Here is a 24,502-nt window from a genome sequence, read left to right as displayed (position 1 = left end):
TGGAGGGAGGGCAGAGACACACCTCTGTGATATGCACACCCAGGAACTTGGTGCTGCTTACTCTCTCCACAGTCGCACCATTGATGGTCAGAGGAACATGCTGAGTGTGTGCTCTACTGAAGTCAACAACAATCTCCATCTTCTCCACGTTCAGAGAGAGATTGTTGTTACTGCACCACCTAGCCAGGTGGCTCACCTCGCTCTTGTAGTTTGTCTCATCTCTTTTGCTAATGAGACGCACCACAGTCGTGTCATCTACAGAAACGTCCACATTTGGTATGGCAAGATCTCTTAAAATTGATTTCTTTTTCTAACATTTAAACTTAGACCACATTATTAGATTACCCTTTGACTTTATGAGTACACATAAATTACAGCTTAATGATTTTTTATTTTTTGTGTGCATGTATTTACCCATAAGGGAGGTGACACCAGTGACAGTAACACCAGTGAAATTTTCATATAAACTGCATTTTACAAAATGGCTGCTGCAAGGTATCAAACCACATGTTGTCAATCATGGTATACTCACTAAATTTAGTAGTTTAATCCATTTGTATTCTAGTTTTTTACAATGCCCAAACAATAAAAGATGTCATACCAGTGACTTCAACTAAAAGCTTCATATGAAATCATGAGATAAATGAGAAGATTTCTGATAATTGAAAAGAGACAGTGGACTTACCATGGGCTTCTCTTCATAGATCTCCAGGAAATTGGAAGAAGGAAGTCGAGTGATGTCATCAGTGTGATTGTTATTTCAAAATAAGAGCCTTTTTGTTAAACGGTAACACCAGTGACACAACTCCAGGGGACCACTACTTTCATTATATATTTTATAATATTTATTTAGCATTTTGTTTTTAATGTAATTTACATCATATATTTGATAGTTATGGACACATTGTTGTATTTTAAATGGAAGAAAACACTGTTTTTGACCTCAAAATAAAGCATTTTCCCTCTGTACATGACTGAGGGACGAGCACTTCTGTGGTGCTTGGAATTCTAATTAATTAATAAAAATCAAATATTGCCACATTGATGGCTCAAGAAAGTGTAATTGTTCAAATAACATATTGTTTCATTTTAAAATATAAAAAAATTGTAAACCTAAAGTGTTTTTCAAGTGTAATATTTCTGTCAATACTTGATGTGGAGCATGACTAGCCGTTCAAAGCTCTTCATGAGGATTGGGGTAAGTGCAACAGGACGGTAGTCATTGAAGCAGGATGGAGATGGCTTCTTCGGAACTGGAATGATGGTGGTAGTTTTGAAACATGTGGGAACAACAGCCTGACTAAGTGAGATGTTGAAAATGTCTGTGAAGACATCAGTGAGTTCTGCTGCACAGTCTCTCAGTACACGCCCAGGGATGTTGTCAGGACCCGGAGCTTTGCGTACATTGATCCTGCTGAAGGATCTCCTCACTCTGTCTGGGGTCAGCGTCATCACCTGGTCGCCGGGAGGAGGTGAAGTCTTCTGTGGAGTGGTGCTGTTTTGTTGCTCAAAGCGAGCGAAGAAGGTATTCAGCTCATTCAGCAGAGAGATGTTGTTGTCACAGGTCCGTGGTGGGGGCTTGTAGTCTGTAATTGTCTGTATCCCCTGCCACAGGCTACTAGTGTCTCTGCTGTCACTGAATTGATGGGCTATCCTCCTGGAGTGATGTCTCTTAGCCTCTCTGATGGCTGTCAGTCAGTATGACTGTCAGTCATATAACGTGTTCATATCCCCCCATCTCCTATGACAAACGTCCATTACACTTCCACATTCAGTTCTGTACATAAGAAACCCAGAAAAAATATTTCTACGGATAAATCCGTTAAGGAAAGCTGCATGATTTTGTAACCTTGAGATATTACCAAGATAAATTAATGACCGATCAATCCGTAAAAATCGATACTATAGCCCTTCCTGAGACATGACTGAACACATCCGTTCTCGCAGTGATCCATGTTCACATGTTCAAGAGTTTGGGACTGAACGTGTGACATTTTACACTCTTTAATGAGTGATGGAGTCCGGCAGTTATGGGTTTAACACATTACAGATTAACTCCGAGGAAAACACTGGCAGAATTGTTTTCTGAGAACATTTTTCTAACAGGAAGCTTGACAGCCTGGAATTCCATCCAGGCTCAATCTAGAGTCCTAAATGATTTTTTTATGCATTCATAATATTTTAAAAGAATAGTTCAAATGAAAGTACTGATTTCACTTATTCATCTTATTTACCTTGTTATGCTGTATTTAAATTTTTTTTAAGGTAGCCTTTAAGTGATAAGTATTTGAAAGAGAGAAGTGTTCATTTGTTGCTTCTGGCGGGGAGTGGACACATCATATCACTCACAGTCGTGATGTTGTTCTAAATATCAGGACAGCTGTGATTACATGCAGTCTCATGACTTTGGCCGAATCACAGGTGAGCTGTTATATAACAGTGAAATGTCCTAGCGTTGTTGGACTACATAGAAGTACTCTTGGAATGCCAATTGTCCATTCCAGGGCCCTATGTATTAGTATCTGTATGTATCTGTATTAGTATTATAATTTTATTTCCCAAATACATTTATTTTATTCTGTTTAATTTTTTTTTGATCACCTTTTTTCCCTATTTAAAATTTTCTGGATTCCTTTTTAAATAAAATTTCTTACAATTTTTTTTATTATATTTTATTTTATTTAAGTTAAATGTTATTTTATTTCAATTAACAAGTGTTTTTAATTTTTTTTAATATTTGCTAAAATATTTTAATAAAAATATCATATAATCAAATATTTGCAATAAAAAAACACATAATTTAAAAATATAATTATTTGGTGAACAATTTTTTTATTTTTTTATTTAAATGTTATAGTTTTAAAATGCCTCTATTATGCCATTTCAAATATTACCTTTCATGCATTGTGTTATGTAGCTGTATGTGAATGTAAACGATCTGCGAAGTTGTAAAGCCAAAGGTGCTATAAATAAAGTTATTGTCTCCCAAAAGAAAGAATTGACTCTGAACAGCCAAAACAAGTCGTCAGTAATTTGAATCCTACTTCCATGATGGCTACATGTCACAGGGTAACACATTTCCATCATGCCCGTCTATGTTCTGCGTTGGCCAGAAGGCTGCTAACAACTTGACCCGACCTCAAACACTGTAGCTTGTTTTTGTGCTTAACATCATCTTGAAAATACACTCATTTTATTTTCACTTCTAACATATGAGGCAGGAAAGAATCAGTGGTCATAATACATTTTTTCAACTGTACCAATTTTTTGTGTGTGTTCCCATCATTTTACAGATCTAATCTCAGGGAGTTCAGTGCAGGACTCACAAAACGCTTGTTTTTTAAAGATAGCTCAGTACCCAATTTATTTGGACCAGCTGGTTCCACTGAATCACAACCTGTAAGTATTATAAATAATAGATGTTTGTATTTTCTATAGAGTGTTCAAAATACTGAACTAAAAGCGATTTTGACATTGCATGCATGTAATCCTTTTGTAGAAACAAATATCAATACAATATCAGGAACCTTAAAAAATGGCATAATAGAGGCACTTTAAAGAATATCATTTTGGTTTTGTAAGTCTAAGTATAACTCTACTGCCCTAAATAAAAATTTACAAAGATCAGTGAACTTTAAATGCAATGATGTCTTTTTCTTCTTGTCTCCTTTTTTCCCTTAATTCATCTTTCTCATAGTTGTCTTTCTTCTCTACTTCGATCCAGTTTGTAGGTGTTAGTCTGATGCATGTATATCGGGTGTATTTCAGGAGCATGTCAAGTCATCGTGGTAACACCGGGCAGGGGCAGCCTGCTCAAGTTTGAGCCTGTCCCAGAATGCACCAGCTGTTCCGTCTAGTGCTGGGACAGAGAGACCTGTCCCGTGCAGGAGACCTCTTCTCTCTGGATCACAGCGAGATTGAAGACTGTCTGTCCCAAGCCCTGGAGGAAATCAAAGTCATATCCTGTTCACCAGTGAGTACTCTGATCCCAAAATAGTACATTCTTATTTTTGTCTGTTTAGTATTTTAATCATAATTCATGTGATCATTTTCTTTTTTGCCAAAGTTTTTTGCATTACTCTGTTACAGGTTCCTGTCATGCCAGTTACATTATATTTGTACTGAATCATTACAATATATTTGTACTGAATCATTGTTAATGTTCTCATTGTTTTCACCTTAGATTGCAGGACACATTATGTATAGACTAAAAAAACTAAAAACAAGAAACATAAACCAAACTGGACTAAGGATAAAAAAATACATTATTTTAGAAGATAGAACTTCTAGTAAATCTCTTTAGTAAATGTCATGTTATTTGGCATGTATATTCAGAATTGTGGGAGAATATATCTGTACAGATCTTGCTGTTTTTTAAACAGAGATGTAATGCATAAAACCTTCGTATTCATCCGGAAGAAGGAGGCGGGAACCGGCGGACAATCAACTGAAACTTTAATAATCACAAAATAAACACAAAACAGCGCACCAGCCCCTCACGGAGGACTGATGCGCACAAAATAAAACCAAAACTAAAAGCCCAGGCCTGGTCCTCTCTCATCCTTCACTGTCGTCGCTTCAGTTTTATATCCTTCCATCTCCTACGTGGGACTCGAGACCGGCAGTGGGTCGCAGGTGTCACTGATTTCCCAATCATTGCCGGCCTCCCTCCTTGTTCCCACATCCCTCTGCCCTGCCCCACTCGCCACAAGAGATTTTAGAATTCTCAGAATTGTCATCACAATAGCAAGAATTCCAAGCACAAGCGATACATTGAGCAGATGAACTTCAGAGGCTCATATCAGCATTAAATTGTATTGGATATTCTATTCAGACACCTGAAGTTAAAATACTAGTTCACATTACACAGTAACCGTTTAGTGTCTAGTTCACATGGATCAAGGTGACATTAATAATATCTTCCATCAGCTACACATCCTACTGTTTGAACCTCCTGTCGGTCACGATGGGGAGGATGATATTAATAGGGATGATTTTCCAGGAATTGTGTTTATAGTAGAGTTCGAAGACGAGCATGGCCTGTTAATGCACCTAGAAGTACGCTTACCACGTTACATGGGGGGACTCAGCAGACCTCCGCTGCCCAGTATGATTCTGAGCAATGTTCGCTCTCTTAGAAATAAAATGTAGGAGCTCCGTATCAACATGAAAGTATGTTTTGAATACCGTGAGGTGGGCTTGCTGGTATTAACGGAGACCTGGCTCCACAAAGATACCCCCAACTCCTTGATTGAGCTGGAGGGGTTCTCCCTTGTCCGTGCAGACAGGGATATAACTTCGGGGAAAAGTCGAGGAGGAGGTATCTGTGTGTTTGTGAATGACAGCTGGTGCAGGAATTATTCTGTGAGAGAGACTGTGTGCAGCCCTGATATTGAATTTCTGTGTATTTCTCTTAAGACTCTTTTACCTCCCGAGAGAATTCTGCAATATTATAATCTGCTCAGCGTATGTGCCACCCAGCGGGAATGCGGCCCGAGCTGCAGCTCGTGTTGCAGACTGTGTTCACGATCAACTGCAATGCACTCCGGGAGCCCCGGTTTTTATTCTTGGGGATTTTAACCACTTTAAATTGGAACTTTCCCTTCCGGGATTCGAACAATACGTTAAGTGTGGCACCCGAGATAACAAAGTGTTGGACAAATGTTACGGTAATATAAAACATGCTTTCAGGGCCAGTTCAAAGCCCCCTTTGTCAAACTCTGACCATAATACACTCCATCTAATACCTACATATAAGACTGTTTTGAAGAGTAGTAAACCAGTAACCAAGACAGTGACTGTGTGGTCTAATGACAGTATTGAAACACTGAAGGGTTCATTTCTCTGTACAGACTGGAACGTTTTCCACAGTTTGGGCATTGATGAGGCCACTGACACTATTACGGATTATATTAAATTATGTAAGGATTGCGTGGCCACCAAGAAGGTTATTACAATCTACCCTAATAATAAGCCATACTGTACATCACCAGACAGTTAAAAGAGTGTATTAACCGGAAAAAAATGGCTTTTAGGAATGGCGATAGGTTGGGGTTGAAATCAAAGGGAAATCAAAGGGAGTTTAATAAGTTGTTAAGGGATGCAAGAAGGAAACATAAGGATGTTATTGAACAGAATTTTGCCTCTTTGGACTCTAAAAAACTCTGGGTCTCCATGAAATCTGTTACAAACATGACAACACTTAAAAAGGGTCTCGCAACACATGATGAGCAGAGTAAAGCAGATGAACTTAATAATTTCTTTATGAGGTTTGATACACAGGATTATTCTTTGGAATGCAATAATGTTCTACAGTCACTTACAACTGACCCCTGCCCTAGGCTAGTGGTTGATCCCTTCAAAATTCAGTCACTTTTCAGCCAGGTATGTAAAAAGAAAGCTGCAGGTCCGGATGGCATATCTGCTTTTCTCCTTAAAACCTTTGCTGCAGAGCTAACCCCTGCATGGTGCCCGGTGTTTCAGAAGTCTGTAGACTCCCATCTGGTACCGGCCCTCTGGAAGAAATCGACCATTATTCCCATTCCAAAGAAATCCTGTCCTACAGAAAACAATGATTACAGACCAGTGGCTTTAACTTCTTTTGTCATGAAATGCTTTGAAAAATACATAGTATCCATATTGAAATCTGAAGTCAACACTGAACTAGATCCACTCCAATTCGCTTATAGGCAAGGGAGGAGTACAGATGATGCAATTAATAGCATCACTCACCTAACTCACAAACACTTGGAAGACCCGAAGGCCTATGCACGCCTTCTGTTTATTGATTTTAGTTCGGCTTTTAATACTCTACGGCCTCATCTGCTCTTACAGAAAATGACTAAGATGAATGTTAATCCGTCTATTATTAAATGGTTTTATTCTTTCCTAACAGATATACTCCAAAATGTTAGGATTAACGATACATCTTCTGAATCAAAATGTATCAGTATGGGGGCACCACAAGGTTGTGTTAGTTCACCAGTTCTGTTCACTCTTTATACTAATGACTGTACTAATAGTCTTCCGGGAAACCTGTTTTTTAAATTTTCTGACGACACTGCCATTCTTAGTTTGCTTCACCAGAATTCAGACTCATCACTGTATTTTTCAGAGGTTAAACAATTTGTTAGGTGGTGTGACGAGAACAATCTCACCATTAACATTAATAAAACTGAGGAGATGGTGTTTGACCCTCTGTCGGTGGGGGATCATACCCCCTTGTCTATTCATAGGAAGGAGATCAAACAGGTCACCTCATACAGGTATCTGGGTATCCACCTGGATAACCTTTTAAGCTGGAGTGACCATGTAGATTATGTTTCTTCCCGTTTACAGCAAAGACTGTATTTTTTACGCAGATTAAGAGTGTTTGGTGTCAGCCAGAACATTATGTTTATTTTCTATCAAGCAATGATGGAGAGTGTTATTAGGTACGGCAATCTCTCCACACAGTCTAAGTCAAAGTCGCAGTGCCTGGTACAGACTGCTATGAAGGTGATGGGGAGGACTGAAAAGCTCTCCCTTCAGTCCATCTACGAGCAATCTGTACTTAGGCAGGCGCGGAGAGTATTGCTGGACCCGTCCCAAATCCTCAATATAGAATATGAGCTCTTGCCTTCTGGCAGAAGATATAGAATACCTAAAACTAAGCTGAATCGTTTTAAATTTTCCTTCGTACCAGTCTCCATCAAAATTTTAAATCAAAATTTCAATTAGATTTTTATGATTTGCAAAAGATAGGTCTAAGAAGTGTGCAATAACTTGGTGTGTTTATGTGTATTTTTTAATTCCTGTAATGGCAGCTGCTTCTATGCACTATGCATTTTTGAGTCCATGACAAATTTCCCCTAGGGGACAATAAAGTATATTCTATTCTACATGACCGCATTTAACCCAAGTATTGGTTTGCTGCGCACCCAAAGAGCTCTCAGGGAACTCTTACTGTATCTATGGAGACCTGACACTGAATACAACCCCTTGGTGTCCATGCTGACCTGGCAAACAGATGTCTGGGCCATCACTGTGCATGCTGCGTGAGTCCTCAACCCTTGGGTTTTACCCTTTGTATACTAATAACCCACCAGCACCACGTGGGGAGATACTTATGGATGACGAACAGCCTGGACCTTCTCATCAGGTGAACCATGAGGCCAGTCCTGGAGGATCCAGGGCACCTGCAGACCTGCAAAGCTCAGTCAGTCAGGATGAGATTAGACAGGGCGGTAAAAGAAAAAGGAAGTCTTCTGGCAGGTCAGAGAGCACAGAATGGAAAAGGAGGAGATCAGACCACCAGACTGATTCTTCTCATGATTCCCTCATCTCTGGGGAATCACTTGGAGGCACGTCCACTGATGTTGACCAGCTTGCATTTTCTCAACGAGACAAAAGAGAGGCCGAAGCTGGAGGGTCAAGAGAACAAGAGAGCAGCCAGGATGTGTTGACGCAGGGTGATAAACGAAAAAAGAAGACTTCCGGAAGATCAGAAAGCAGAGAATGGAAAAGGAGCAGATCAGACCACCAGACTGACTCTTCACATGATATCCTCTCCTTTCGGTCACCTCCACTATCACTTAGAGAGATATCCAGACATGATGACCAGCCTGGACCTTCTCATCAAGACAACCGAGAGGCCAGAGCTAGAGCAACCAGTGCACCTGCTGGCCAGAGCAGTCAGAGTGTGTTAAGACTCACAGGAATAAGAGCAAAGAAGACCCAAAGCAAAAGAAGTAAATCAGACCCTCTGTCTGTTTCATCACGTCATTCCTCTGGGTTTTATGGTCCAGATATCATTTTTACAGGAAACCATTTTTGGTGACATGGTAGAGTTGCAGGATTAACCAGTAAAAGATTGCAATTTAGATTCAAATGCCCAAATTATTTGGCTATTTCTACATTTACATTATATCTGAATCTCTAGTAAATTACATGTTACTTGGTTTAGTTGTCTATTCAGAATTGCGATCTTTATTTTAAATGACACATTTTCGTTCTAAATGTATCCAGAACTGTGCTGCTCTACATGAAATAACTGAAAAAGTTAATTCAAGACACTAAAGTAATTGAGAAGTTAAACAAAAATAAATGAATTTGTTTTTGTATTGTGGTATTATGACGATGAAAGCACATTCCCCTCAAAATTCCTGTTACTATTATACAAAAAACTATACTTACTGTCATACAATAACGATTCCATCAAAACACTGTTATTAAATTCATTGTAGCAAAGTTCGTGGGATGGAAGGAAGAGGACAAAGGGGTCGGCTGGACTGCTGACAGGTTTATTATAAACAAAAATAACTAAAAAGTTACAAACACCCAAATGGTGACTCTTATTCTGACACGTCAACACTAGTTTCGTTTCGTTTCACTCCTTCCGGTTTCCGTTTACGGTTTGGGTCAGCAGTCCGTCTCTCTCTCGCTTGCTTCCGACTCTCCTGGCGTTTTATACTCTCTCCACGCCAATTACTAGAACAAGAAACAGGTGATGATAATTTTGCCCAAACTACTCACTTACCGCTCGTCTCCTGATTCTTTCTCCCGCTGCAGACTTCGCTAAACCACGCCCCCCCTGCCACATACCCCCACCGCCCGACTCAGGCGGGGAGCCATCCGGCCTGCAGCTCCCCATCCCCCCCCCCCCCCTGCCAATTTCTGGAGAGGAAGTCGGCCACCGCCATCTGAACAACCGGCCTGTGGATCACCTTGAACTTAAAAGGCTGAAGAGCTTGATACCAACGAGTGATCCGCGCGTTGTTATCCTTCATGCGGTGGAGCCACTGCAGCGGAGCATAGTCCGAACAGAGGGTGAACTCCCGTCCAAGGAGATAATAGCGGAGGGTGAGGACGGCCTATCTGATGGCAAGGCACTCTTTCTCGATGGTGCTGTACTTAGCCTCTCTCTTCGAGAGCTTCCGGCTAATGTACAGCACCGGCCGTTCCTCCCCTTCTATCTCCTGGGACAGGACTGCCCCCAGCCCCCTGTCCGACGCGTCTGTCTGCAACAGAAAAGGGAGAGAAAAATCAGGAGAGTGTAACAATGGCCCGCCACACAGAGCAGCCTTGACCTGAGTAAAGGCCTGCTGACACGGCTCTGTCCACTGGACCGTATCTGGCACCTCCTTTTTAGTAAGGTCAGTCAAAGGGCTGGTGAGGTCCGAATAATTAGGAATAAACCGTCTATAATATCCCGCCAGCTCCAAGAACTGCCTTACCTCCTTTTTGGTCTTGGGACGTGGGCAGGTCGCAATAGCGGCTGTCTTATCAATTTGGGGACGCACCTGCCCATGCCCCAAGTGGAAGCCCAGATACCTTACTTCCACACGCCCAATCGCACACTTCTTTGGGTTGGCCGTGAGCCCCGCTCCCCTCAGCGACCTCAGGACAGCCCTCAGATGCTGCATATGCCGCTGCCAATCATTACTAAATATAATGATATCATCCAGGTAGGCAGCCGCATACGCAGCATGGGGCCGCAGAATCCTATCCATGAGGCGCTGAAAGGTAGCTGGGGCCCCGAACAAGCCAAACGGAAGGGTAACAAATTGGTGTAAACCAAACGGCGTTGTGAAAGCTGTCTTTTCTCTGGAAAATGGAGACAAGGGGATCTGCCAATACCCCTTTGTTAAGTCCAATGTTGAACAAAAGCGAGCCGTGCCTAGCCGATCAAGCAACTCGCCAACCCGCGGCATTGGATACACGTCGAATTTCGACACCGCATTCACCTTGTGGTAATCTACACAGAACCGGACTGAGCCGTCCGTTGTCGGAACTAAAACTATCGGGCTCGCCCAGTTACTATTAGATTCTTCTATTACCCCCATGTCGAGCATAGCGCCTAATTCAGCCTGAACTACTTTTTTCTTGTGCTCCGGTAAACGATACGGCCGGCTGCGAACTACCACGCCTGGCTCGGTCCCGATATGGTGCTGAATCAGGTTAGTACGGCCCGGTAGGGCCGAGAAGACGTCGGCAAAGTCTGCCTGCAATTTCGTTAAATCAGTGAGTTGGGACGGCGAGAGGTGATCTCCACCTGGAGCCAGGGCGAGGGATTGTGGTTTGATATTCGCCTCTGGCCCGAGATCATCCTCTCCGCCAATCACCGTTGCCAACATCCCTGATTCCGCCTCATTCCATTTTTTAAGGAGATTGAGGTGGTAGATCTGACGGGACCCGTTCCTATCGGACCGTATTACCTCATAATTGAGATCTCCGACCTGTCGTGCGACCTCAAACGGTCCCTGCCACTTAGCCATTAATTTGGAGCTCGATGTTGGGAGTAATACAAGTACTTTCTCTCCCGGTGCAAATTTGCGTAACCTAGTTCCCCTGTTATACAGCTGGCTCTGGCAGTCCTGGGCTTGTAACAAATTCTCCCTTGATGTGGAGTTTTGTTCTCAAGTCCAGTACATACTGAATTTCGTTTTTGCCCTGAGATGGTCCCTCCTCCCAAGTTTCTCTCAGTACATCGAGCACCCCCCGGGGCTGGCGTCCATAGAGAAGCTTGAAGGGGGAAAACCCCGTGGAGGCTTGCGGGACCTCTCCCACAGCGAATAACAAGGGCTCTAGCCACCTATCCCAATTTTTGGCGTCTTCGTGAACGAACTTACGGATCATGGATTTAAGTGTGCGATTAAATCGTTCGACCAGGCCGTCGGTTTGTGGGTGATAGACGCTAGTTCGAATCGACTTAATGCCCAACAATCCATACAGTTCGCGTAGCGTAAGTGACATAAACGCCGTGCCCTGATCGGTGAGGATTTCTTTTGGAACCCCCACCCGGGAGATAAGACGAAACAGGGTATCCGCAACACTTTTAGCGGAAATGTTGCGGAGGGCCACCGCTTCAGGATATCGTGTTGCATAATCAACTATGACTAATGCAAATCGATGTCCTCGTGCCGATCGCTCTAATGGCCCGATGAGGTCCATACCAATTCTCTCGAAGGGGACCTGCATTAAGGGAAGAGGGCGCAAAGGCGCTTTTGGGGCGGCCGGTGGGTTTACCAACTGACATTCCGGACAAGACGCGCACCACCTGCGCACATTGTCATGAATGCCCAGCCAAAAGAAACGGGCCATGAGGTGATTTAGTGTTGCTGCCTGTCCCAAATGGCCCGCCATAGGATTAGAATGAGCCGCTTGGAAAAGCATTTCCCTGCGGCCCTTTGGAATTAACAATTGGGTTGTATTCAATTTTGTCCGAGCGTCTTGGGTCACTCGATACAACCGGTCTTTTAAAATTGCAAAATACGGATAGGAGAGCGGGAGGGCAGGTTGGAGAGACTGGCCATCGAGAGACTGGCGGACCTGTTGAAACGCATGTTTTAGGGTCTCATCCTGAGACTGCTCCAGAGGAAAGTCATCACGCTCCGAGAGAATCAGTCTCCCGATTTCGTTCGGTTCCCCTGAAGCAGAACTCAGCGGTCCTGGCTCAGATTCCCCCACCTGTACCCGCGCGGTCTCCTTCCGCGCCTTATTTCCCCAAGAGGCATCCACACATAAGGACCCCAATAAAACCGTAAACGCGGGCCAATTCGTTCCCAAGATTATCGGATGCCGGAGGTGGGGACTAACCGCCACCTCCACACTATGCTTTTGTCCCCGAATTTGAATCATAATTGGGACAACTGGATACTCCACCACATCCCCGTGTACGCACCACACCTTAACCACGCGGCTTGTATCCAATGCCCCCGGTTGAATCAGGCTTTGATGGATTGAGGTTTGGTTACATCCTGAATCCACCAAGGCCGGATATGTACCCCCCTTGATACTCACTGGTATTTGGTACTTGCCAGCCTGACCGGGGGTGACCTGTGGGACGTCCGGGACCCGGATCATTGTCCCCACCTCCATCACTGGACACCTGTCCACGAAATGCTCCGGGTCCCCGCAACGCCAACAGGCCAGCCCAGACCCGCCCGCCGCCCCAGTGGCCCCAGGAGGGCCGGGTGGACGGGACCTAGGGAGAGGGACAGGGCGAGAGAGAGAGAGAGGGGGGAGAGAGAGAGAAGGAGAGAGTTAGTAGGTGGGGGTGCGCCGACCCCTGGGCACGCCACCATGTGGTCCTCCGCCAGGTGGATGACCGAGTCCAGCGACGTGGGCCGGTGGCACTGGACCCACTCGGCCGTCTTTTTGGGAAGCCGAGCGATGAACTGCTCCAGCACCACCAGGTCGACGACATGCTCCACGTTGCTTCCCTCGGCTAGTACCCACTTGCGGCAGGAGTCCCGGAGCTGTTGGGCCATCGCGAAGGGTCGACCGGCTTCGCCCAAGTCCAGGGACCGTAACCGCTGGCGGTGTTGTTCGGACGACCGGCCAACCCGCTGGATGACGGCCCTCTTTAGGTCGTCGAAGACCAGGAGGTTCGCCACCGGAAGTTGTTGGGCAGCCACCTGGGCCTCTCCAGAGAGCAGGGGAATGAGGCGCACCGGCCACTGCTCTCGGGGCCACCCGCAGGCCTCTGCCGACTTTTCAAATAGCTCCAGGAAGGCCTCCGGATCATCCTGGGGCCCCATCTTGTGCAGCGGTAGGTGCATGGGTGCGGCGGGCGGCCCGGCGGCCTCGGCGCGAACCTCCCGATCAATCCTGCTCCGGAACCTCTCGCGGTCCTCCTGCTGGGCCTGGACAATGGCCTGGAAACGCCTCTCCTGATCCGTCCTTAGGTCCAGCAGGGCCTGGTGTTGTTCGCGGTGAAGGACCGCGAGGGAGGCGATGATATCCGCAAGCGGCGTGGCGGCCGGACTTTGCATGGCGGCGGCGACGGTCCTACTTCCTCCCGGGTTTCGGCACCAGTGTAGCAAAGTTCGTGGGATGGAAGGAAGAGGACAAAGGGGTCGGCTGGACTGCTGACAGGTTTATTATAAACAAAAAGAACTAAAAAGTTACAAACACCCAAATGGTGACTCTTATTCTGACACGTCAACACTAGTTTCGTTTCGTTTCGTTTCACTCCTTCTGGTTTCCGTTTCCGGCTTGGGTCAGCAGTCCATCTCTCTCTCGCTTGCTTTCCGACTCTCCTGGCGTTTTATACTCTCTCCACGCCAATTACTAGAACAAGAAACAGGTGATGATAATTTTTGCCCAAACCACTCACTTACCGCTCGTCTCCTGATTCTCTCTCCCGCTGCAGATTTCGCTAAACCACGCCCCCCCCAGCCACATTCATAGAGAGAATAAGAGAACGAGAGATAAATTTAATTTAATGAAGCAAATACTACAATGTACACATTGTAGATTACAGTTAATTTAAATAATCCAAAAATGAACACTTGCTAAGCGTCAGTGAACATCGGCGCTGGCAAGCATATGAAATGGCTGGCCGGTAACATACATGTTTGTGAGAATGTAATATGGCTTAGTGCACTTATCAAATCCCAAAGGCTGCATTTAAATATATTTACTGATGCACATATTTCTCAGTAAAGTGTGGCACTGTGTTCTTTTACAAGCCAGCAGATCTTTGCAAGCACTGTGAGTTGGGTCCCTTATATCTAGGGCTGGACCTTTAATTTGAGTCTCCATGAAATCCATGTAATTTTCCATAAATTCTGTTTTCCATTTTTTCCATTTTCTTCTATGTTTTATGATTTAATACAAATTTATCATCAAAACGGTGTCTAATGAAATAATGTAATAAAACTTAAACAATTAACTCTTTTCAAATGTAATCAAATGAAAATATAACAATTAATTTACAACAAAACATTGTATTTTTGATTTCTCAAATAAGGTACTGCACAAAAGAACTGTATAAATTTAAACATGGATGAAGAATATCTTGGTTGTATGATATTGTCATGAGTCAGGTTGTCTCTTCTCTCTCACGCATACTCGCGCACACACACATACACGCACACACTCGCGCACACACGCACACACACACACACACACACCCACACACACCTCATTATTCACCTGGTAGTCATTACTATTAGCGCTCGCGCTGATTTGCTTTGACACCTGTTCCTACTTTGCTCTGAGTGTTCACCCTTTATCTGGTGTTGGTTTTAGTAGTTTCTCTGTTGGATTATTGTTGTATGTCACACGTTCGTATTGCTGCTAGCTTGTATTAAGAATTGTACTCACGTTTATTCTGTCTTGTTTGTCTGGAACAGTCGAGTTTTCCTGTAGTCTCTGTTTCCTGCTGTACCAATGAGTGAGTGAACCTGCGGTGCTCACCTGACTGAGTTCAACTCCTGTGCTGCTACTGCCTGCTTCAAGGAAGCCCTGCTTTGTTAATCCTCAGACAGGAGTCTGCTCATAATTTCAAGATCCAGTTCTGTGTGCTTATACGACAGACTGCCTTTGTTAAGATTATTCCATTAAAGACTGTTTATTTTTCATCTCTGCTTTTGGATCCTTCATTATCAAAGTGACAGAATAATCCGACCAAAGCATGGATCCAGCAGAGGAGGTCCGAACAGCGGTCGAGATACAGGGGAGCTTGCTTGGCAGACATGAGGAGCAGCTGGTTGCCGCTCATGAGGCGATGAAGAGCCTTTCAGCCCAGGTTTCCGATCTGTCTGCTCGTTTACATCATCTTTACGAGGAATCAGCCGCGTCTCAGAGTCGTCAACAGGCATCGGAACCACGGGTCAACAGTCCGTCCTGTTATGCGGGTGAGCCAACGGAATGTAGAGCGTTTCTCATTCAATGTGAGGTTGTCTTCTCACTTCAGCCCCAGACGTACGCGGAGGACCGGGCTCGCATTGCTTATGTTCTCTCTCTCCTCACGGGACGAGCACGCAAGTGGGGAACGTCGGTCTGGGAGGCTGAGTCTGCATGTTGCAAGAAGTACCGTCTTTTTAAGGAGGAGATGTTGAAGGTCTTCGACAGATCCGTCTTCGGCAGTGAGGCTTCTCGTCTGCTTGCTGTTCTTTGCCAGGGCAGAAGATCTGTAGCTGACTTTGCGATTGAGTTTCGCACCCTTGCCTCCACTAGTGAATGGATTGAACCTGCTTTAATCGCTCGCTTCCTGGAGGGACTGAATTTAGACCTGAAGGAGGAGATTTACGCGCGAGAGGCGCCTACGGACCTCGATCAGCTTATCGACCAGGCCATCCATTTGGATAAATGTTTTGAGCAAAGACGGCGAGTTCGCTCTTTCCCCACTTCTGGTGAGACCTTTTCTGCTGCAACTCCCGTCCGAAACCAGCCTGACGCGGAGCCCATGCAGCTGGGGAGCGTGCGCATTTCTCCGGAGGAGCGTCAGCGCCGTATAGTGAACCGTTTGTGCCTTTACTGTGGTATGGCCGGCCACTTTGCTTCCGCTGCGGTTTAAAAGCCAAGGCTCGCCAGTAGACAGAGGAGTACTGGTGAGCGCTTCTGTCATCTCCTCATCGTTAAGGTCTCGAACCACAGTTTCTGCTATTCTTCGTTGGGCTGGTCACTCTGTTACTGGACTCGCGATTATTGACTCCGGGGCAGAGGGCAATTTTATAGATGAGAGGTGGGCTCGTGAACACAAGATCCCTCTGATCGATCTCACTGATGTAACATCTGTCTTTGCCCTGGATGATAGAGAGCTCACCTCAGTTCGTCGTGTCACCAGTCCGGTTAGTTTGACGGTATCCGGTAATCATCAGGAGACTGTTTCTTTTTATGCTTTTCAATCTCCCTTCACCCCCATTGTTTTAGGACATCCCTGGCTTATTCTTCATAATCCACAGATAGATTGGGTTAAGGGGTCTATTCATTCATGGAAATTATCTTGTCATTCTAATTGTTTGGTTTCTGCTGTTACTCCCGTGTCTTCTATTTCTGTTTTTCAGGAGGAACCTGATGATTTGTCTGGGGTCCCGGAGGAGTACCATGATCTGCGGGCGGTCTTCAGCCGTTCCCAGGCGGTTTCTCTACCGCCTCACCGTCCGTACGATTGCGCGATCGATCTCCTTCCCGGCACCACGCCCCCGCGCGGTAGACTGTACTCCCTTGCGCCGCCCGAACGAGAGGCTCTGGAGAAATATCTAACGGAGTCTCTTGATGCGGGAATCATTGTTCCTTCTTCGTCTCCCGCCGGCGCAGGGTTCTTCTTTGTCAAAAAGAAGGATGGGTCTTTGCGTCCTTGTATCGATTATCGAAGGCTGAATGACATAACGGTCAAGAATCGTTATCCCTTGCCCCTTATGTCGTCGGCTTTCGAGATCATACAGGGCGCAAAGATCTTTACTAAGTTAGATCTGCGCAACGCCTACCATTTAGTGCGCATCAAAGAGGGGGACGAGTGGAAGACCGCGTTCAACACCCCTGTCGGTCACTTTGAATATCGGGTCCTTCCGTTCGGGTTGGTCAACGCCCCCTCTGTGTTTCAAGCGTTAGTGAACGATGTCTTGAGAGACATGATAAATGTTTTCGTGTTTGTGTACCTGGATGACATTTTAATTTTCTCTCCATCTCTCCAGGTACATGTTCAACACGTTCGTCGTGTCTTGCAGCGTCTTTTAGAGAATCGCCTTTATGTTAAGGCTGAGAAGTGCGTCTTTCATGCGCAGTCGGTTACGTTTCTCGGTTCGGTCGTGTCTGCGGAGGGGATTAGTATGGACCCTGATAAGGTCCGGGCAGTTCTCGATTGGGCGGTTCCTGAGTCTCGACTCACGCTCCAGAGGTTTCTGGGATTTGCAAATTTTAACGGGCGCTTTATTCGTAATTTTAGTCAGGTTGCCGCTCCTCTTACCGCTCTCACCTCGTCCAAGATTCGATTTGCTTAGTCAGAGGCTGCTCAGGATGCGTTTGATCACCTTAAGAGGCTTTTTACCTCCGCACCCATCCTGATCACTCCTGATCCTGAACGTCAATTTATTGTTGAGGTCGACGCCTCCGACATTGGGATAGGAGCTGTCTTGTCGCAACGCTCTTCCCAGGATGACAAGGTTCATCCGTGCGCTTTTTACTCCCACCGTCTGTCGCCCGTGGAGCGCAACTACGACGTTGGTAACCGGGAGCTCTTGGCGATCCGTCTGGCGCTCGGTGAATGGCGACACTGGCTAGAGGGAGCGAGTGTTCCATTCATCGTCTGGACGGATCATCGCAATCTGGAGTACATTCGCTATGCAAAACGTTTGAACTCCCGTCAGGCCCGCTGGGCTTTATTTTTTGATCGCTTTGATTTTTTCTATTTCATTTAGACCTGGCTCCAAGAATCTCAAACCTGACGCTCTTTCTCGGCAGTTCGACTCCTCAGAGGGCTCCTCGACCGATGAGGTGATTTTGCCTCGGCACTGTGTGGTCGGGACAGCTGTCTGGGGAGTGGAACAAGCGGTAAAGCGTGCACTTCCGCGCATCTCGAGACCACCCCGCGCTCCGGAGGGAACGTTGTATGTCCCAGAAGTAGCGCGTTCGACGGTGCTTCGCTGGGGTCACTCTTCTAAATTAGTCGCCCACCCCGGGGTTAGAGGTACGCTTGCGATATTCGTCGGTTTGTTGCGGCTTGTCCCATTTGCGCCCAGACCAAGTCTAATAACAGTCCCCCGGCGGGTCTCCTCAGACCACTTCTCATTCCCTCGCGTCCCTGGTCTCATATTGCGTTGGATTTCGTCATGGGGCTTCCCCCGTCAGCTGGTAATACGGTCATCCTCACCGTCGTGGATCGTTTCTCTAAAGCTGCGCGCTTTATTCTGATTCCTAAATTACCGTCGGCTCAGGAGACTGCGCAGGTTATGGTGAATCACGTTTTTAAGATCCATGGTCTTCCCTTGGACATTGTGTCTGACAGAGGTTCTCAATTCACCTCTCAGTTCTGGAGGGAATTCTATCGTCAGATTGGGGCTTCCCCCAGTCTGTCATCACGGTTCCACCCACAGACCAATGGGCAAGCCGAGAGGACCAATCAGATTCTTGGTCGCATGTTGCGTAGTCTCACCGCTCAGAATTCCGCGTCTTGGTGCGATCAATTGCCCTGGGCTGAATATGCCCATAATTCTCTTCCTTCGTCTGCCACTGGGTTATCCCCGTTTGAGAGTTGTGTCGGTTACCAGCCGCCTGTTTTTTCAGCACAAGAGTTGCTGGTTTCAGTTCCGTCCGTCAAGGCTTTCATTCAGAGGTGCAAGCGTACCTGGAGGGTGAGAGCTGCTTTATGTCAGACCAGGGAGCGTACTCGTAGGGCCGCTAATCGCCGCAGAATTAGATCTCCCAGATATATTTGCGGTCAGAGGGTGTGGTTGTCCACCCGCAATCTCCCTATTCAGGAGACGTCTCGCAAGCTCATGCCTCGTTTCGTAGAACCTTTTTCTATCGTTAAGGTCATCAGTCCAGTCGCGGTTAAGCTTAGATTGACCGGTCAGTTGCGTCGTGTTCACCCGGTCTTTCATGTGTCCTGTATTAAGCCCGTTATTCGTGCTCCCGCTCGTCCCGTCCTTCCCCCTCCTCCTATTGATGAGGGGGACTCTATTTACAGAGTCCGCAAGCTCCTCGATGTTCACCCTTGGGGGCGTGGCCACCAGTTTCTGGTGGATTGGGAGGAGTACGGTCCGGAGGAGAGGCGGTGGATTCCAGCCCGGGACGTCCTGGACCGCTCGCTGATTGATGACTTTTATCGGTCCCGCCAGGCCCCTTCTTCGAGCGTCTAGTGACGCTCGTTGAGGGAGGGGTACTGTCATGAGTCAGGTTGTCTCTTCTCTCTCACGCATACTCGCGCACACACACATACACGCACACACTCGCGCACACACGCACACACAAACACACTCACACACACCTCATTATTCCCCTGGTAGTCATTACTATTAGCGCTCGCGCTGATTTGCTTTGACACCTGTTCCTACTTTGCTCTGAGTGTTCACCCTTTATCTGGTTTTATTTTTAGTTGTTTCTCTGTCGGATTATTGTTGTATGTCACACGTTCGTATTGCTGCTAGCTTGTATTAAGAATTGTACTCATGTTTATTCTGTCTTGTTTGTCTGGAACAGTCAAGTTTTCCTGTAGTCTCTGTTTCCTGCTGTACCGATGAGTGAGTGAACCTGCGGTGCTCACCTGACTGAGTTCAACTCCTGTGCTGCTACTGCCTGCTTCAAGGAAGCCCTGCTTTGTTAATCCTCAGACAGGAGTCTGCTCATAATTTCAAGATCCAGTTCTGTGTGCTTATACGACAGACTGCCTTTGTTAAGATTATTCCATTAAAGACTGTTTATTTTTCATCTCTGCTTTTGGATCCTTCATTATCAATGTGACAGATATTCCTTAAAAAATAATTATAATTATATAATAATAATAACAATAAGAAGTGCATTTTAGTAGGCAATAGAAATATACTTCTGTCATAATTTCAAGTTAAACCGAACTTTTATTTAGGCACTTTGTGTAAAGATCTTTGAGTTTCTGTGTGTATTTGATGGTAGTTTTTATTTTTATTTTGTTATTATTAAATGGGGGAAAGCTTGTGAAGTGAATCTCAGAACAGCTGTGGAAATGAAGTTCATATGGACTGACCTCATATATTAGGATGCTGAAAAAAACCATTAACGTTAAAGGAGCTGTATGTAGGATTGTGGCCAAAACTGGTACTGCAATCACTATAAAAATACTGTAGAGCAGTGTGTATCCCCTCCCCCTACCCCCTGTCTCGAGGTTGCCAGATAAGCTGCAGGATTCAGCAGAAACGTAGGCAGCTTCAATGAGCTTCCAATGGCAAGTGACGAACAGATGTACACAGTAATTTTTTTTTCTGTTAATTATGTTTATGCTTCATGAGAGATATTTTGATAAGTAATTATGTATTCAAAAAATGTACTAATTGTCATTAGTTAACTATAATAGTAAATATTTATGCTTGTATGTGACAGTGTAATCGTAAAAATGTATGCTCGTATGTGACAGTATAATCGTAAAGATGTATGCTTGTATGTGACAGTATAATCGTAAAGATGTATGCTTGTATGTGACAGTATAATCGTAAAGATTTATGCTCGTATGTGACAGTATAATCGTAAAGATGTATGCTCGTACGTGACAGACAGAACGGTAGCGGTTAGTCTAACTTGTAACGTTATGTATCTGTCATCAGTTCCATCAGAAAATATTGTTAGAGTAACTAAATTACATTATTAGCAATGGTCATACAGGTCAACTTGCAGCATGTGTAACTTAGTCCACGATATACGTGAAGAACAAATGACGAATAATTTTTACTGAGGTAACATTAGGCTACTGTCTCAATTACGTTTCAAATTGCCATAATGGGCGTGCTAATGTTGTTTTCCTCTGCGTCTCAGCATAATGACAGAGAAACGGGCTCCTATAATGCATTGCTAATGTTAGCATATGTCCATGTCAGCTAACGTTATGTTACTTTGCACAAACATGCATAGCTTTGTTCGACTGTCATGAATATATGAAATGTCCATTGACATCAAGTACAAGTTAGCCAAGCATAGATGAATCTTACCTGTCCAGGAGAAAATTAGCAACGTTGGCGTCTGTGTTCAAATTCTTCTCCATTTTCAGCCGTCTCCATCTTTCAAAAGCATCTCTAATACAAATTCTGGTTTTATTTCGGACTTTGTCATGATGAATTTCTGAATTATAACGAGGTCTTTTTGATTTAGTAACATTAGACATTTTTATCCGACTGGAGTTAGGGTAGGTTACAGCAAAGCTGGCAACACGGAACCCGAAACACTACTGACTTCATGATTGGTAGATAGGTGGAGGGAGGCGCGTCAGGGCAAAACACAAAATGACAACATCAACATCAGTTGAGGGCTGCAAGTCCACTTTTTAAATGACAATATCCTGGCCGGACTACTGTTGTCAGTGATATAAGTATTTGAAATGAACATGATTTCTTAATGTTTAGTGACACATCAGGGCCATTTTATGATTAATTGAAATAGATTTCTTACATACAGCTCCTTTAACATTAACACTTCAAGTTTATTTTAGTAATTATACTTAAGTAAAGTTCAAGTATAATATACTTTATGTAGCAAGTATACAAATATCAGTGTTCTAGTAGTATACTTGTAAGTGTACTGTTTCAATACTCCTTGGGACTAAATTGGCCCACTTTCTAGTATATAAAAGTATACTTTTAAGTGTACTTTTAAGTATAACAGTAGCAAACTTTGAGTAAACAACTAGTTTACCTCTATGTTTGTAGTTTGTATTGCAATTAAACTAAAAGTGAACTTATAGGTATACTGATAGTTTACTAATTAAATGCTTTGTACACTTTGAAGTATAGTCTCAGTAAACTACTAGTTTAGTAGTTTTATACTGCAAGCAAACTCATAAGTTCTCTTTAAGTGAACTTTACATCATACTTTAAGTATACTACTATGTTCCTATTTAGGTTTGAATTTGTATATATTTTGTTATTTGAATATCTGAACATACAAAAGATCCAAAGAAAGAACAGGGTATCTGCTTATAAACAAAAACACTTTATTCTAGCTTCATGTGTTATTTTTTAAACACTTTAATGTGGGTAAGTTTCATAAAAAATAAAGAAATAACATTATGAACAAAAAGCTGAAAAAAGACTATGAATTGGTTTCAGAAAGATAATCAAAATGTAGATGGAGTCGATCAACACCCCAAAGCTTGACTGTAATTATTACCTCTTCAGCGGTCGACAATTTATTCCATAACGTTACAGTTTTGATGATGTTTCATGTAGGATGATCGTGTTAGATTACATGTGTTAGTATCTGGTGTTTCTTGTTTCTTCTTCACTTGTGTTTTTTTTGTGGAAATTCTGTGCAGAAGATGTGTACTAGCGCCCTCTACCATATAATAATGAAAACACGGATTCTAGGAGTATAGCTCAAATATATTTAGAATTTTTGTAAGTCAAGTATACTTAAATATCATTTTAAGTATATTTCTTAGGAGAAATCTCACATACAAACTCTTATTTTTAGTTTAAAAGAAGTATACTAATAGCACACTTGAATAAACTTCTTTTCCGTAAGGGTTATAATGGACATGCACTGACTGGCTGTTGTTGCATTTACTTATGTTGTGTGATAGTCTGTTAGAATAATCCATATTGATTAAAAATGACCAGAGCTTATGTTTTAACAATTTTAAAATGCAACATTAGAATTTAATTACAGTCAATTATAGATGTATTTAATAAAGCTAATAAAAATAATAATATTATTGCTGTTTGGACGCAAGAGCAGAACACAGGCTAAAACTGATTGTCAGCAGGTGATCCATATTCAGTAATTAGCCACAGAGAGGAATGCATAGTAACTCTCAGACACACAAAAAAGGAAAAACACTACTGGCCAAAAAATCCAAATCCCTAACAAAAATAGTCATATTCAGTGGGGGGAAGTAACATTCCTTCCTGTCTGTCCTTTGCCGATCAAATGCCTTGTTGATGTTATGCTGTTAAAGTGAAGTTAGAGAGTATATGGCATGTTCTGGCTGATCACTGACTCTTCAGCACTGCAAATCTGAATCATTTGAATAAGGTGACCCCTCATTTCCACACTTAGTGTATTTTCAAATTAAATGAGAGAGCTTCAGAAGGAATGTTGGTGTCACTGAGCGTGATAAAGCCAGTTCCTCTTGCCTCATTGGGTTTCTTTGTTCTGGCTGGCTTTTGTAAACAGATTTGGGCTCATCCAACGTCTCAGGGGTAGCCTTCTCTCATTCTCTCTTCTCTTGTATTTCTCTCTCCAGGGCCTACAGTGTCCTCCTTTCCACAGTCACTGGCATAACATTATTATTCCAAACATGCCACACCACAAAGAAAATATTTCCTACATAACTTTCTAGTTTAAAGATACTGTGTGTGCTTTCAGAACTCTGAATAAAGCTGTTTGCATGTAAATACTCTGTAGCTTAACAGTCAGTGGATGGATGGCAGTCCATTAATGTTTTATATATTACATAACCATGTAAGAAGAGCTATTCACTGAATTTTGAAATATAGGAGGAAACTTTATCTTATTAGATTTTTTTTTTTATTTATTTTTTATTTAAACATTATGGATGCAAACCAAAACATAATATTTATAGTAAATGAATGATAAATCTTGCATCAGAGAAAAATAACTTCATGTTGTATAATAAAGAGGTAAAAACAGTAATACATTATAAATCTGTTTGAATGAGCCATATTTAATCAAAGCAGTTTGCAGAGTCAACTATATTTTTCTTTTAGACATGCATATATACCTTCAGTATAAATAGCATTATAGAATTTCTACCGTTTGATTTCTGCTGTCACACAATGTATATGGCACAGATTTCATGCACATTTCTTTCATTCAGTTGTGATGTGATTTGTGATTGGTTGCAGGACTATTTGACCAATGACAATGACCAAGCGGTGGTGGAGATCTGCATCACGCGCATCACTACAGCCATTAGGGAAACAGGTTCGATTGAGAGGCACGGAGCAGCTCTTGTGTCCCTGTGGGAGTCTTGTCTCGAGCATAACCTCCAGCCGCAGGGCAAAGATGAAGACACACCCCATGCCAAGATCGCCTCCGACATCACCAGCTGCATCTTGCAGGTAGGAGTAACACAAATGACCCTGAATGATTT

General features: G+C 43.8%; 1 protein-coding gene across 1 annotated transcript in view; it reads left to right on the top strand.

Moving 5' to 3' along the window:
• Nucleotides 1-24,502, top strand: part of LOC132155915 (ventricular zone-expressed PH domain-containing protein-like) — a 142,910-nt gene that overhangs the window by 17,136 nt on the left and 101,272 nt on the right. The window contains exons 2-3 of the mRNA XM_059564687.1: nucleotides 3,769-3,973; nucleotides 24,255-24,470. Coding sequence (XP_059420670.1) covers nucleotides 3,836-3,973; nucleotides 24,255-24,470 — 354 coding nt within the window. The 5' untranslated portion in view covers nucleotides 3,769-3,835. The remainder of the gene's footprint in view (nucleotides 1-3,768; nucleotides 3,974-24,254; nucleotides 24,471-24,502) is intronic.

This window comes from Carassius carassius, chromosome 13 (genome assembly GCF_963082965.1).
Source record: "Carassius carassius chromosome 13, fCarCar2.1, whole genome shotgun sequence".
Classification (NCBI taxonomy): domain Eukaryota; kingdom Metazoa; phylum Chordata; class Actinopteri; order Cypriniformes; family Cyprinidae; genus Carassius; species Carassius carassius.
The sequence above is the reverse complement of the archived record's forward strand: the minus strand, read 5'-3'. Positions and strand labels throughout refer to the sequence as shown.